Source organism: Quercus suber, unplaced genomic scaffold (assembly GCF_002906115.3).
Source record: "Quercus suber isolate HL8 unplaced genomic scaffold, Cork oak 2.0 scaffold_273, whole genome shotgun sequence".
Classification (NCBI taxonomy): Eukaryota; Viridiplantae; Streptophyta; class Magnoliopsida; order Fagales; family Fagaceae; genus Quercus; species Quercus suber.
The window spans coordinates 233,808-250,375 of record NW_027069729.1 but is presented as its reverse complement, the minus strand read 5'-3'; the positions used below and the strand labels follow the sequence as shown (position 1 = coordinate 250,375).

The 16,568-nt window shown below is 34.2% G+C and overlaps 1 protein-coding gene across 1 annotated transcript; it reads right to left on the bottom strand.

Moving 5' to 3' along the window:
• Positions 1-1,936: 1,936 nt before the first annotated feature.
• Positions 1,937-15,580, bottom strand: LOC112029678 (membrane-associated protein VIPP1, chloroplastic). The gene is made up of 11 exons (XM_024062361.2): positions 15,258-15,580; positions 12,732-12,844; positions 12,494-12,604; positions 12,105-12,169; positions 11,856-11,937; positions 10,939-11,013; positions 10,234-10,304; positions 10,060-10,142; positions 8,538-8,602; positions 3,019-3,093; positions 1,937-2,281 (listed from the first exon to the last, which is right to left on the bottom strand). The coding sequence occupies exons 1-11, from the start codon at positions 15,397-15,399 to the stop codon at positions 2,162-2,164; spliced, it is 1,002 nt and encodes a 333-aa protein (XP_023918129.2). The 5' UTR covers positions 15,400-15,580; the 3' UTR covers positions 1,937-2,161.
• Positions 15,581-16,568: the final 988 nt, after the last annotated feature.

Genomic DNA, 16,568 nt, shown 5'->3' with positions numbered 1-16,568 from the left:
AATATGTAAAGGAGACTAGAAAAAGGGTTTGTACTGTTGTTGTATTCTTTACTATGAGCTTTTTGCCAAGTTCTTGTGGTTGTGGATGTGTGACAAAGTATGAATTATGTGAAGGTATTTATAGGCTAGAGTTTGTAGTTTGCACCCCATGTCTTTGGACTGGGGGTTTTGAATTTGGTGGGATTTTTTAGAGCTACGTGTTGACGAGGGACTTTTGAATAAGTCATGCATTTATTAGAGCTAAAATAATTATGAGTAGGGACTTTCTTAGTTTTTTCTGGGTAAAGCAAATATACACGGGCTCCCGTGTATCGGTGTATGAATGTGTCAACGGCTAAAAGTTTGACTGTTTATTTTTATAGGTCGCCTTGTTCATAATATGAAGTCAATAGTGGTGCAGGGCACAATTGGTCATGGATCTACTTCAAAGTGGGTGACAGTATAGAACTGAAATTTGATGTGGGTGACATTTTAATTCATTCCATTTTCAGAAATTTTGAATTGACTTAATATTTAGTCTTGTTCTTTGCTTTAGAATGGAGATGTTTTTTGAGAAATAAATTCTTAGCTAGTTGGATTTTTAAGCATTTTGCTTTGTTCCATATGTACTATTCTTTATGTCCGGAATACAAATTACAATAATCCCATGTTTGGGGAGGGGGCAAAAAAAGTCAGATGACTCTCCACGTATGTGTATACTATTTATTTTTCTTTAAATTAATACAAAAAATATCTAGATACTTTACCTTGAAGCCTAAGTAATACATTAACTATCAAATTAAATTCTAAGAACTTTTCAAAAATATGAGAATTTGATAACCCAAAGACTATCTTAAGGAACTTTGTAGAAGATAAATTTAAAAATGCAAACCCAAAGAAGGCATCACAAAAGTATAAAACTAATATTTGATTGAGGGTGACATGTTAATAAAGTCCAAAGGTTGGAAATTTTAAATTGACATGCTCATCTTGTTCTTGCTTTTAAATGGACCTTGCTAAAAAATGAGAAAATTATATTAAAGGAAGCAACCCAGATGACACCTGAGTTTTGCTAATGATTATAGTGCACTTCAGTTTTTGGACTTTCAAACCATTCAGAAGGGTCAAAAGCACTCATGTAGCAAAGGACACTTCATCATCCTCGGCTAGAACAGATTTGATAGTCTTCAGTTTGACAGAAGATTTTGCCTCTAAAAGTAGCTGAGACCTTCACCAACTCACAAATTGAATTTGAAGTTTTCAACAATGTTAAATATTACTTCAAAGATGAGTATTTGATGGCCCAAAGTCATATGGGTCAAAAGCACTCAGTAGCAAGGATACTTCATCATCCTTGGCTAGAACAGATTTGATAGTCTTCAGTTTGACAGAAGATTTTGCCTCTAAAAGTAGCTGAGAGGCTGAGACCTTCACCAACTCACAACTTGAATTTTAATTTTTCAACAATGTTAAATATTACTTCAAAGATGAGTATTTGATTACCCAAAGGCAGTCTCAACCAATTATAGACATGTAAAAAACCAGGCAAAAAGAAAAAAAAAAAAAAAATGTAAAGAACCCATCTTGTGCAGCCATTCTCACTTGACTTTATAATAGATATTAACTCAATTAGTTGCAGGACCCATTGTCACAAAGTGCAATCCTATAGTGGCCAAAGTAGACTCCCACATTCTTCAGTGTGTACCCTTGTTTGTATAACAAGTACGAATGATCAAAGAAAATTTTAAGAATAAAGTCTATAGCCAATGAAAAAACTACCGAATTTTTCACAAACTCTAATTTTCATTTGTGTTGTGGTGTGCTCAAGTGGGGTAAATACATGAGAAAATGAAAGATTTGATAAAACTTTTGGTACCTATAGAAGAACTCTTTAGGAATCATTGTAAATATAAATTAATAGGCTGCGGTACCCCAGAGTTTAATTGTAATCATACACTTGGAACATGAAAATTGTGTTATCATACATAAGCATGCAGCTTTGTTCATTACATATCCCTCCAAACAGCACTATAATTGATTTAAGCGTGGCCTTTTAGCTATACAATGTTTATCTGTTTGGCCTTTTGGCTGTACAATGTTAAATCTGACTGCAAAATGAAACCAATCCTGAGCTTGAAAGAAGAAAGTCCAGGGGGAAAAAAAGACAGGAAAAATTGTAAGTCTAAAAATCCTTTGCCCTTTGCCTTAGTTCATTAAGCTCCATTTCAATTTCAGAATCTCGGAATGGATATGCCTTGTTTGAGCTGGTATTGACAGTTCTTCCTGGTGGAAGCTCTCCTTTCTGTTGTGAAAAGAAGGAAAACAAGGCACAGTCCACGGTGGTTTAGAAGCCGGAAAATATAAAAGAAATATTTAACCAAATAATTTTTAAAATAGATACTGAATTTTTTCTTTCTTCCACCAGTGTCCTAGCAATAGACAGGAAAATGGAAAAAGCAATTATAAAAATTAGAAGCTTTCAGCCCTGTCAAAACTTTTCTTTCCCACCTTTCTACAAACTGCCTGTTTACTTGCCTTGAAAAATGAAGGAAAAGGAAACAATTGCAACCCATATAATTTTAAACCCAAACAAGCAGAAATTTTTTTATTTTGGCAAAAGATGCTTACAAACTTTCCTAGTGTTAGTAGAAGCACACAAAGCGTGAAGCGCCATGGCTCAAGCGCTTTTTGCCTCTAAAGCAGAGCACATTCAAAAAAGCAAGCCTTGTATTTTTCAAAATTGCAATATTTGTGGTAAAATTACAAAAGGAGGGCTTATATTATAAATGCTATATGAAGTATATAAAATGTTTTATTTCAATTTATATGATTATTTGATCACTTGATTGTTGTATAGCCCATTAATAATTATTTTCAAATTTATTAAATTATTATTTTTAAATGTGAGCTTCACTTCAATCAAGTGTGCGCTCACGCTTTGCGCTTCACACCTAGGCTCCAAGAGGTCTTTGCGCTTGGCCTTACACTTTTACTAACACTCTTCTTTCCCTATAATAGGAATAACTGTATAAGGCATACCTTTGAGCTACCAGATAATTCTTTTTTCAGATTTGCTAGATCATCATCAACTGATGCGCCTTCTAGCAATGCAAACTGCACCATGGATAATGCATAACAAAATTAGATGTATGTTTTCTGAGAAGGAACCATCAACGCAGTTAAAACCATAATATCTTGTCTGACAAATCAATAGCTTGGATTAAATCAGTAAGGTCATCATGCACTACAATCAACTGAATGTCAGATGATTGATTTGAGATAATCAGATGGGGAAAGAAAAAGCAACAGGTAAATTTGTCAGATAAACCAGTCTCACAATTAAAACCATTATGATTTTAGATATTTGAAACATAATTTACTTACAGTATTAAGATAAACTCAACAAATTAAGCCTTAATCCCCCAACTAATTGTGGTCAATTAAATGATCCATCTACAGTACTCAGTCTTATTCAGGGCATGTCACTAGTTACCTTGTTAACAATCATGTTTTTTCTACGATAAAATCCATAAATAAGAAAGGAGTGAGGAGAAGCCAACTTTCCAACTCATCAATGCTATTGTATAAAACAACTTGAGTTGACTTTTCAAACAGTTTCTCTTAATCTTTTTCATACCAGATACCAAATTAACCCCATCATACTTTCAAAATAAAAAGTAATTATAACACTAACTTTGACAATGATTTATGTCAGGGCTATCCATATCCTTCTTCTTAATTGTTCTCTCTTTTCTCCCTACTTTCTCTTCTAATACTGCCCCATTTTTTCTTCTTTTTAGGAGAATAAACATATCTCAATCATGTTATTCATAAGCAATAGAAAGGAATAGAGAGCCATAAATGCAACGTGGATAGTGTTAAAGTTCTTGTCTACTTTCTGAGGCTTGCTTTTGCAATCCATGTGTTAACAATGATTGATTTTACCAACATACATGCAAGTGTGTTTGCACACTAGCGGCTATGTCAGAACATCTAAGACAGCCATGTGTCTGTGTGTGTATCAGAGATGACATTTATCAAAACCCACCCACTATCTACTTAAAATTGTCCAAGGATGAATAATTGCAAAATAGGGCTGATTTAGAATTCAAGAGAATTCAGCTGAGGAAGGTCTAAGAACTCTGAGAAGGACCAGACCACAGCAGAATTTTTTATCATATGGACTGCAAATAAATGCTGCTCTCCACTGGGCATTCACATCACTGGTACATGAATGTATTAACCAGTCAGTCACATACAACATACCTCTCAATTAGTCCAAGCTCGATGACATCATATTCCCCTCCCTAACAAACATATCAATAACAGACTGCCATACCTCTCGAGAGCCATCTTCTCCAATAACCTAGTTATGGAGATATATGATGAACTCGGGCAGTCCTCAAGCCCAGTAGGGCACGATTGTTGATAGTATGTGTCCGTGACTCAAACTCATTCCCACATACCACTTATAATGGCATTGCAACTGATAAATTATCACTTGTTCCAAATATTTAAGTTGATAGGAATTGGTGTGAATAAATAAATTTCAAACACTCCCTCTCTCATGTGTGGGCCGATACTTCCCCTCAATAAGGAGGATGCAACACGTGAAAAAATTAACTTTAAAGGAGAGGTAGAATACAAATAGGGTTCAAACTCAAGACCACCTACTTTTATACCACGATAAATTACCACTAATCTCCAAAGCTTAAACTGGTCGGAAATGATGAATTTAATCACTCAATCATTATTCTAATAGCAACTATGACATATTACACAATAGCATGGCTTGTTAGATATGTGTCCTATGGTGAGGAATTTCAGTAACACAAAATGCATCTTAGTTCAAACAAAATAATATGTCCAAGATATTGGAGAATAACTTAATCATGTAGCAAAATTTATCATGCAAGATAGATTGAAAGTGACACAAAAGATTGAATGCATTGACCACCATTTCTTATGGGAGGAGTTATCTAGCTTATGTAGTTGGTGGGATGTGCCTTGGTGTGTGGGAGGTGAATTTAATGTGGTGCGGTTTCCTTCTGAACATTTTGGTTTTGCAAATTTCACTACAGCTATGCATCGGTTTTCAGCTTTTATTTCAGAGCAAAGCCTTGTTGATCTGCCTCTGGTTGGGGGGAATTTCACTTGGTCTAATTCTAGAGAGGTTGCTTCAAGATCTAGATTGGACAGGTTTCTTTTGTCAGCGGATTGGGAGGAGAAATTTCCATCTGTTTGTCAACGCCTACTATCTAAGTTGCTACCAGATCATTTTCCAATCCTACTTGAGGGTGGGAATTTACAAGGAGGCAAAAAATCTTTTAGGTTTGAGAACATGTGGTTAAAAGATGAGGGCTTTGTGGAAAGGGTGTGTTCATGGTGGGAGTCCTATCATTTCCATGGAACTCCCAGTTATACTTTGGCAAACAAGCTGAAGATGTTGAAATTGGATTTGAAGAGATGGAATGTGAAGGAGTTCGGTAATGTAGGACTTAGGGTGCAGAATTTGTGGAAGGATTTTAATGTGTTGGAAGTTATCGAGGATGATAGTGTTCTTACAGCGGAGAAAAGTATGGAAAAGGAACGAATTTGTGGAGAGTTAGAAAAACAACTTTGTTGGAAGAAATCTGCTGGAGGCAAAAATCTAAGGCTCTCTTTCTTAAAGAGGGAGACAGGAACACAAAATTTTTTCATTGTATTGCAAATTGCAAATTCCCAAAGAAGATGTAATACTATCGATAGGCTTATGTTGGATGGGGAGTTATCTACAAATCAGGGGATCATTGAGGGGGGTGCATTACTCATTTCTATAGGCAGTTATACTCGGAGAATGAGGTCTACAGACCTCTTTGGATGAGGTTGTTTTTTCTAGAATTTTTTAGAAAGATGCTACTTGGTTGGACAGATCTTTTGATGAGGATAAAGTATTTGGAGTAGTCCATGATTTCAATGGTGATAAAGCGCCAAGTCGGGATGGTTTTACAATGGCATTTTTTTTAGTCTTGTTGGGGCATTGTGAAAACAGATATTATGAATGTGTTTCATAATTTTCATGCCCATGTTGTGTTTAAAAGAGCCTTAATGCTACTTTTCTTGCACTCATTCCTAAGAAAAGTGATGATGTGGATGTCAAGGACTTTTGGCCTATTAGCTTGGTGGGAGGGTTATACAAGATTATTGCTAAGGTGTTAGCCAATTGAATTTGAAGGGTGGCACACAGTCTTATTTCAGATTCCCAGAATGCCTTTGTGAAAGGTCAACAGATTTTAGATTCTGTCCTTATTGCTTCTGAGTGTTTAGACATTAGATTGAAGGCAGGGGTTCCGGGGGTGTTGTGCAAACTAGATATTGAGAAAGCGTATGACCATGTGAAGTGGGAGTTTCTCATGATTTTGTTACAGCGGTGTGGATTTTTTGAAAAGTGGAGAAGGTGGATTAGGTGTTGTATATCAACTGTTAAATTCTCCATTTTGATTAACGGTTCCCTATTTGATTTTTTTGGGAGTTCTAGAGGACTTCGGCAAGGTGATCCTTTATCTCCTTTTCTCTTTGATATTGTCATGGAGGCCTTGAGCCGTATGTTGGTTGTAGCTACAACAGGACAGTTTTCGGGCTTTACAGTTGGGAATGTGACTAGTTACTTAATGACGATGTCTCATTTGTTGTTTGCGGATGATACCCTTGTTTTTTGTGATGCTGACATCTATTATATAACAGCTTTGCGTGGGATTCTCTCCAGATTTGAGGAGGTGTCAAGGTTAAAAATTAATCTAGGAAAGTCTAAATTGGTTCCATTTGGGAGATGTGCATAATCTACATGAGTTAGTTGAGATTTTGGGTTGTAGGGAGTCTACTCTTCCGCTGAAATATTTAGGTCTTCCGTTGGGCGCTACCTTTAAAGATAAAACAATTTGGAATTCTATTTTGGAGAAGATGAAGCGAAGGCTAGCCGGATGGAAGAGGTTGTATTTATGTAAGGGGGGGTAAGGTTACCCTTATTAAGAGTACTTTTTCTAGCTTGCCTACTTATTTTCTTTCTCTTCTCCCTATTCCATCTAAGATGGCTAAGTAGATGGAGAAATTATAGAGAGATTTTCTTTGGACAGGTATTGGTGACGAATGTAAACTTCATTTAGTAAATTGGTCTAAGGTATGTAGGCCAATGAAAAATGGAGGGTTAGGCATTCAGTGTTTGAGAATGTTTAATTCTGCTTTATTAGGCAAATGGTTGTAGCGTTATGGTTTGGAGAATGATGCCCTTTGGAGAAGGGTCATTGAGGCGAAGTATGGGAATGAGTGGGGTGGTTGGCGTACAAAATTTGTGTCTGGGGAATATGGTGTTTGTATGTGGAAGTTCATTAGAAGTGGTTGGTTGAATTTTTTCAAGTTCCTTCAGTATGATGTGGGTGATGGAACTTGAGTAAAGTTTTGGGATGATGTGTGGTGTAGGGATCGTCCTCTTAAGGAGGCGTTTCCAGATTTATATAAAATTAGTAGAACAAGGGATGCTTCGGTCTCTGAGGTTATGCGTTATGCAGATGGGAGAATATTTTGGGACTTACAGTTTCGTCGTTCAGTGAATGATCAAGAGTCGCAATCTTTAGATTTGTTTATGGTATTGATCTATTCCACGAAGGTGTGAGGTGTTGGTTCTGACAAACTTTGTTAAAAGCCAGCTAGCAATCGAGGTTTCGAGGTGAGTGGGTATTGTCGTTTCTTTCCCGTGGAAAATGGTGTGGCAATCGAAAGTTCCTCCTCGGGTAGCTTTTTTCTCTTGGACTGCTGCTTTAGGCAAGATTCTAACTATGAATAATCTTTAGAAGAGGCATTTTGCTGTTCTTGAGTGGTGTTATATGTGCAAAAAAAGGTGTGGGGAATCTGTAGATCATCTCCTCCTTCACTATCCTATAGCATATGAGATGTGGAGTGTGGTCTTTTGCTTGTTTGGTATTTGTTGGGTGAAGCCGCAAAGGATAGTGGATTTGTCGGATTCTTGGTCATGCAATTTCAAGCAACATCACAATATAGCTATATCGAGGGTTGTGCCGCACTGTTTGATGTGGTGTATCTGGCGGGAACGGAATAATAGAAGTTTTGAGGGATGTGAACAGTCCATTCTTGAGTTTAAGTCTTTTTTTCTTTTTTACTCTTCTCGAATGGTGTTTAGTTTTACCATCTTTTTCTTGTCTTTCCCTTCTTATTTTGCTTGATCATTGTAATTTGGTTTCTTGATGTTTTTGCCCCTTTAGTACATTTCTTATGTACTAAGCTGTGTTTTATTAATAAAATTTTTATGTTACTTATCAAAAAAAAAAAAAAACTCCAAAGTGATCAGCATCTGATTTTTTTACTTGAAAAGCCACTTTAAACTTCAGATTCAGATTATAACAAACATCCACTTAAATTTAGCATATACGTCCAAACAAATTTCCACATGGTGTATTGAGCTTTGCTCATCGACTTAATCCCAGAATAGACAAAACAGTTGCAGGGATCTATCTAAATTCACAAGATATGGAATGGGAGAAAAAAGAATGGGAAACGATTACTACCTTTCCTTCAAGATCATCAGTAGTTAATTGACCAATAGCTTCTGCTTGGGATTCCATTGCCAACACTATCAAGATGAAAAAAAATAAATTAAATCAAATTAAATTAAATACGACAAACAAAATTAAATAAGAAAAAAAAATTGCAATCAGTATGATACATCCAGATTCATTCTTCAGGGACTGCAGAATAAGATGTTATGCAAAGAGTGACCTACATATTTTAGTTCAGAAAAAGCAATATTATCAAGTACTATTGTAACCAGTGTTTTCAGATGTGACTGAAGGGGTTCCATTTGACTTTTACAGGACACAATGATAAATATATTTTGAATCTTTGCGTTTAAAACTTTAGCCAACCAAAGCACGTACTCATGGATGTTGCCAGGAGCAAACATATAGCATGGTGAGCTTATTTTAGTACACTTGACTTCAATCAAAAATAAAATAAAAAAATGTCATTTTCTCCCCTTTCAAAGACTGGAAAGTGCTCTCTCTCTCTCTCTCTCTCTCTCTCCCTCTCTCTCTCATGCAAGATAAAATTCTCTAGAGAAATTTGTGGGAAAACAAAAGTAAAATAAAATAAATCCAGAAATCTGCACCAAGTTGTTCGGTTTAAGTACCAAGCAGGATAGAAAACCTAAGAATCCGCAACTATGGTTGCCTAGAATCAACACCACCACGAAGTCATTGGAAAAAATTCTAATAGAAATTTTATAAATCAATCATAAACTTCTCCCCAATGGAGTACAATAGTGACTTCTATAGACTACAAGGACTAAATCCTAATTGACTTAGGCCAAAGCCCATTTATTTGATTACAAAAAAAAACTTTGACACTAGGAAATTAAATATAATACTTACTTATCAAAAAAAAAAAAAAAAAAATTAAATATAATACTAATGACCTTACTTGCTAAAAAGGTCTAAAATAAGACCCAATCGACAAATAGTTAATTAAAATGAGACCCAAGTAATGACAAAGAGTTCTTAAAATAAATTTTGTGTGTGCATGTGCGTGCATGCATGGATGCTCCAACAATCCCTCGAAGTTTTTTATAAAAAAAGTTGTATCATGATCTTCTACATTCTCAGAAGTTACACAAAATTCAGTGTGCTCTATCATTATCTTCTCCAAGTGTCCCATGAAACCAACTGCATTTGCACTTGATGGTTGAAAGAACTGTAAGAGTACTAAAATGTCTTCAGTAAAATCATTTAGAACACAAGATGACCTCAAATCAGAGTACAGTAAGCCATACAGCCAATGGTAGACTATTTTAAAAAGCGGAATGATTAGATTCCAAACCCAGCAGCATTTTCTGCATGTAATAAAGTTTTATTTTTTCAATTTTTAAAGGAAAAAGGTTGACTGAATTGAAACTCAATTCTTTCAGTAGTGGCCTGGGGAGGAGGAGAGGTCAAATGCAGAAAAAACCAAGATTGTAATTTTTTTTTTTTTTTTTAAATTCAAAATGGGTAATACATGGATTTAGAGAGGATTCTGACAGTCTAAATGTCTCACCTTTCTCTTCCATCTTTTCGAAAGCTGAAAGAGCATTACTTGTATTGACATTCCCCAACATCTCACTCACTTTGTTTGAAGTCCTGAACAACAAAGTGGCCATTACCAACAACATTAAGGAACCAAGAGATCAGCAAGGAACATAATGATGGGAAAAGGTGATGGAAGACAAACTTTGCAGACTGAGCACGTGCTTTCAGAGTATCTTTCTTCGATCTTGCTTCCTGTATCTTACTCTCCAAAAGCTACACAATGAAATTATAGAATGAAGTTTAACAAATTCCTTGATGAATACTCAGAACACTCTAATAACATTCTGATAGTTATGAAATAAAAAATGATTGCAAATACAGCCAGCATATGGCTAAGTTAATCCGTCAGTCTCTGTACACCAAACAAGATTAATCTCATTATAATTAGCATTTCAGTTAGTTTTTGATAGAATATAGAAACAAGTCATTGCCTCAGCTTTCTGCCTAGCTTCACGTCTTCATTTAAAGTTCAAAATACAACTATGTAACTGAAATCTATAACAAGACAATCACAGCTTCTCTCCCACAATTCTGTGGCCCTCGTAATAGCAGGGGTTTTTTTTATTTATTTTTTTAAATAAAATTCTGACAATACCTAAAACGAGTAATACAAACTTTGACAAACAAAAACTAATTAAATGCATTCTAAATAACAACTTGCTCTGTTTTGCCAATTATATTACTAAGATGTGTCCTTTTAGTTCAAATTTTTATACATCAAACCAAAACATGGCTCCTTCGCAGGGATGCAGACAACTAATAAACAACAGTATTTCAAACATAAGTTTCAATCAAAATAACCACAAATAGACATGAATGAAGCATGAGAAAAGATATATCTACATACCCGTGTGTTAGAGACAAGATTCTCAACAACACTTTTCTGTTGATCAAGTTGAGATTTCAAAGCATTAGCATTATCCTGCAAAAAGATTTAAAAATAATCATCACTGTGTACATCAAATCCTTCAAAGTGTTGCCTTATTAAGGTCCAGCTTCCAAGGCATGCCTACATAGCTCCACCTTTTTAGTCACACCCTCTTGCATCAGCAAAAATCAGTCAATTCAAACAAATTTAATTTTTTTATGTAAGCAGCTTATCCTGACATACATGATAGCAGTAGATAAATAAAAGCTAAACTACATAGCCAGTTCCTCAGCCTAGTGGCTATATTTTGTCCAAAATTCTTCTATTCAAAACCCTTTCTAAGATATCTTGACTGCCGGGCAATGGAGATAGACATAAGAATCATGAAAAGCGAGAAAAGAACAAATTCATCATGATGTTTTGTTGATTTATAATATGTAAATCTTGGTTTCTAATTTGCCAAACCATCTGAATACAAGTTAATTTGATGACACACATTTCAGGAAAGGGATTCAAATTATCATCTTCTATTGTAAACCCAAAGTAATTTTTTTTCCCCCCATTTCTTGTAAGGTCAAGGAGCTTCACCTACAGATGTGGTCTTATAATATGTAGGCTTGATCTATGCAATCAATGTAACCACAGTCCATAAAAACAAATTGCACTATTTATCATAGAAAAGATAAAAAGGTCGTACCCAGTACAAAAAGTTCCCACTTTTGTAGGGTCTAGGAGAAGCCATGGTAGGAAAATTAAAACAGAAAGAAAAGATTAAAGGATCATTATTGATCACTTAATAGCATCTTACCTTCAAAATTAGTTAGAATTCTCATTATAAATCCAAAATGACAAATCTGAACTACTAGCTTAAAAACACCTCTAAAGATGAAACTTACAGCATAAGATTTACGCCTCTTTAGAGCTTCGCGTGCAAGATCTTCTTCTCCTTTCTGAAGAGCTAATTGTGCTCTACGATACCTATATTAATTTTTTTTAATAGTTATGATACCTATATTAAATTTAAATCAACAGATTATAATGTATTCACCACTATACTAAGGAAACCAAGGTAATAACTCCACTCTTTCTTTATTCTTTTTTTATTTTCTTTTATAAGTAAGGTAATAACTCCACTAATAAATTACCAATCTTCAGAAGCTTGTTGTGCAGCCTTGTACTTGTTTTCCAACTGCTTTTGAGATGCCAAAACCTTCATCCAAAAAAAAAACACACCAATTTCACACATGAAGATGGAGAGAGAGGGATAAAAATCTCAATGTTGTACACTGGCCATGCATAGAGCAGAGAATTATAAGATATCCAAGTCTATCAAGAGTTTAATACCACCCATATGTTTAATGAGCATTATAATACAGTATCTAGTTTGCCTTTTTATAAAATAGAAGAACAAAAAAGATTGAAAGAATGAAAAAGAAACTTCAGACTAAACAAATGAAAAAAAATTGGAAAAAATCCAGGAGAATAAACTGACAGAAAGGAAATTTTAGAAATGAGCAAGATACTGATGCTTTACTTGTGCTGTAGCCTGACGCATCTTTGTCAAATCTTCATTCATTTCAAGCACTGTTTGCTCTAAAATTTTCTCTGGATCTTCAAATGAACTTATTACTGCATTTGCATAAGACTGCAAAAAAGAGAAAACTATATCATGTTATATGTTTTATACAACAAATAGCAGTTAGGAGCCATCATGATAAGCAGACCAAAATAAATATTACATAAATGCATGTGAACAATTCCTGATATCTCACCTTGACAACCCTAGCAAACCGGTCAAAAAGGTTCATACCAGCAGCAAGAGAACCTCCACGTTGCCTACAACGAGATTGGTTGGAAGCAGCAATTCTTAACCCCACAACTTTTACTGTGAGCAAAATGAATATTTCCCATATGAGTTTAAACAGGTGATAAAAGTTGAAATTTCATATGGGGGGGGAGAGCAAGAGAGAGACCTTAGAATTTATTTGGCTAGGCAGCCAATCAAAGTATTAACCTTAAGTAAATTTCAGAACTGTGTAATGTCAGTGCCTCAAATTCATGATACGCATATAGATAAAATTTTCTGAAAAATAAAACTCCAGCCAACCATCCACCATGAGAAATCCTATTCCAATTACAAACTTCCAACTCGTGAAAAGGGCTCGAGATGCCAGGATTTTTTTTTCTTTTCTGTTATGTGGCTGCATCAGTAACTTGTATGTAGAAATGCATATACTAACTCATCTCCTCGTATATAGCATGATCCATAATTCACTTTGCTTGAGGAACCTATATTTGAGGGCTACTTTGAGATACAAGTTTACTTGGGAAAGCTCCTTTGAAGTATTGAGCACATGCAATTCTCCAAATCTAGTCCTCTCCTTGTAAATGGCATGATCCTTAAGTCCTTTGTTTGAAAAACTTCTTATGTTTCTGAACAACTTTGAGAGACAAGTTTACTTGAGAGAAGGTGCTTGAAAACCCAGTTCCACATACTTCCAAAAAATAGCTTTGTCCTTAACATGTTTGTGGTTCAATCAAATAATGCTAACAAACACACATCAAGCTCATTTCAGCCCCATCTAGATCATCTAAAAAAAATTCATTGAGTCTCATATTTTTACACTTAGCTCCACAAAGAAAATAGAATTATAGCAAGAAATTCATCACTTTCTTAAACATTCTCTTGCACCATTGCTTAATGAGTCAAATCAGGATACCAAAACAATTTTAGTCCCATACTCCTTTAGCTCCTTGGTGTCTCATGAGTATAAAGTTCACATCAATAAGTATGTTGCTCTCATATACATACTACTTGAAATATTTCTAGATAGTTCCTTTCTATTGCATAACTCTGGCATTAGCTAAGTGTAGAATTACACATCAAAAGTAAACTTTTATTACAGTGAGCACACCTAGATGGGAAAACCGTAATAACATATTAGACAAACAGCTCCAAAAGCGGGAGCTTTATGCGCTAAACACAACCTTATACAATTAGCTCCAAAAATCTAAATACGCAAGATTTGATAATCTGAAATACCAAACTTTGTTCACAAATCCATAAGTATAAATAATTTCATCAAATTTCTATAATTAAGCAATATAAACAGGGGCCCAGCCACAAAATAAATATTAAAAACAATCATAAAAATTCAGTAAGCTGTTCTTTAAAATAAAAATAAATAAAACAAATAATACATTCATACCAGAAACAACTTTTCAAATTCACCACTGTTGTATCACATTGCTCAGCAAATGCATTAAGACACCATCATAAAAAATTTAACAAGACCCATTAAAAAGAAAAAGAAAAAATCTAAAAATCTCAAACTTCACTAAGTCTACTTCTACCATTCAGATTATATGAGTTCAATAATCAATTATACTCTAAGCAACCAAACAGAGTGTAAATTGAAACCCAGATACTGTATCAAATTGCTCAGCAAATGCATTGAGATGGTACTATAAAGTTTTGAATAAGACCCATTAAAAAAAGGAAAATGAAAAATGAAAATTTCAAACTTTACTAAGCCTACAACTACCATTCGGATTAAACAAGTTCAATATGGTTTTCTTTTCTTTTCTAAGCAACAAAACAGCGTGTAATTTGAAACCCAGATACTGTATCACATTGCTCAGCAAATGAATTGAGATAGTACTATAAGATTTTGAATAAGACTCATTAAAAAAGGAAAAATCAAAATTTCAACTTTACTAAGTCTACTGCTACCATTTGGATTAAACGAGTTCAATATTCATTTCTCTTCGTTTCTAAGCAACCAAACAGAGTGTAAATTGAAACCCCGATACTGCATCACATAGCTCAGCTAATTCATTGAGATAGTACTATCAAATTTTGAATAAGACCCATTAAAAAAAGGAAAAAGAAAAATCAAAATTTCAAACTTCACTAAGTCTACTACAACCATTCGGATTAAACGAGTTCAATATGCTTTTCTTTTCTTTGCTAAGCAACCAAACAGAGTGTCAATTGAAACCCAGATGCTGCACCACATTGCTCAGAAAATGAATTGAGATAGTAGTACTATAAAATTTTGAATAAGACCCATTAAAAAAAAAACAAAAAACAAAAATTTCAACTTTACTAAGTCTACTACTACTACTACTATTCGGATTAAACGAGTTCATTATTCTTTTCTTTTCTTTTCTTTTTCTATGCAACCAAACAGAGCGTAAATTGAAACCCAGATAAAGAAACAAGGATTTGAAGCTTATAAGAAAAATTTAAGAGATACCCAATAATCCATGGAGTAGAAGAAGCAAAAGGCACATACCTCCACGGCCAAAAAACGAGGTCGTGAGTGGCTTCCTGACCATACATAGACTGTGAGAGCTTGAAGAAGAAGAGGGCTGCAATGAAGAGGCAGGGCTTGAGGGCAGGGTTAGTCCTGTAAATATCTGCAGTTTCGTGGCCATTTTTATTTGGTGAAATCAGTACAAAGCAGAGTGCTTCTATAAAATTGATAGATAAGAGGAGAAGATGAAGAAGCAGAAAGAAAGAAAGATTAGATATTGGGATCGCACTTTTCTTCCACTGATTGGTGCCTTTCAGAATTTTTGGTGTTTTCGGTGTTTCCAGACCCGGATATACCGGGTCGAATCCGGATCTACCTAGTTCAAGCAGAAGGTTATTTAAAAATGTGAGGATTTGGTTTAGTGTTCGATGCTACCGGATCCGTTGAGATAATAATACGTGTCTACTTTTAAATATATGTCATTATCTTAATGGATCTAGTACACTACATGCACTAGACCTAAGTTTCGTCATTTAAAAAAAAATAATAGATAATTACATGGTCATCCCTTAAAGTTTAGAAGAATGACACTCCACCTTAAAAGTTTACAAATATTCTAAAATTTTATAAGAATTTCTTAACAAAAGTTTAATCATGATTAGGTAAAAAAGTAATTGGTAAATTTATTAAAAAAATGAAAAATTTATCAAGCACCAAAACACTTGTCAGAGCAAATCTCTCCATGACCAATTGAAAAAAGAAGAAAAACTAATAAGCAAAATTCACACTTAATATTTTGAAATACACTTTAATTAAAAATTTTAAATAATAAATTTTAATTATGAAATAAGATAATTTTAGAAACTTTTCTTGTCATTGAGGTTTAGAAGAATGACACTCCACCTTAAAATTTTAAAAATATTCTAACTTTTTATAAGAATTTCTTAACAAAAATTTAACCATGGTTAGGTAAAAAAATAATTGGTAAATTTAGAATAAAAAATGAAAAATTTATCAAGCACCAAAACACTTACCAAAGCAAATATCTCCATGACCGGTTGAAAAAAGAAGAAAAAATAATAAGCAAAATTCACACTTAATATTTTAAAATACACTTTAATTAAAAATTTAATATAGTAAATTTTAATTATGAAATAAGATAATTTTATAAACTTTTATTGTCATTAAGCAAATGGCATGTTAGTACACAACATTTTTAATATTAGTTTAATAAACTTTCTTTAATTGGATGTTAAGGGGGGGAAGTGTTTTTTCTCTTCAAGTTTGGGGTAGAGTGTTATTTTTTCAAACTTCAAGGGAGTGGAATGTAATTACCCTTAAAAATAATAA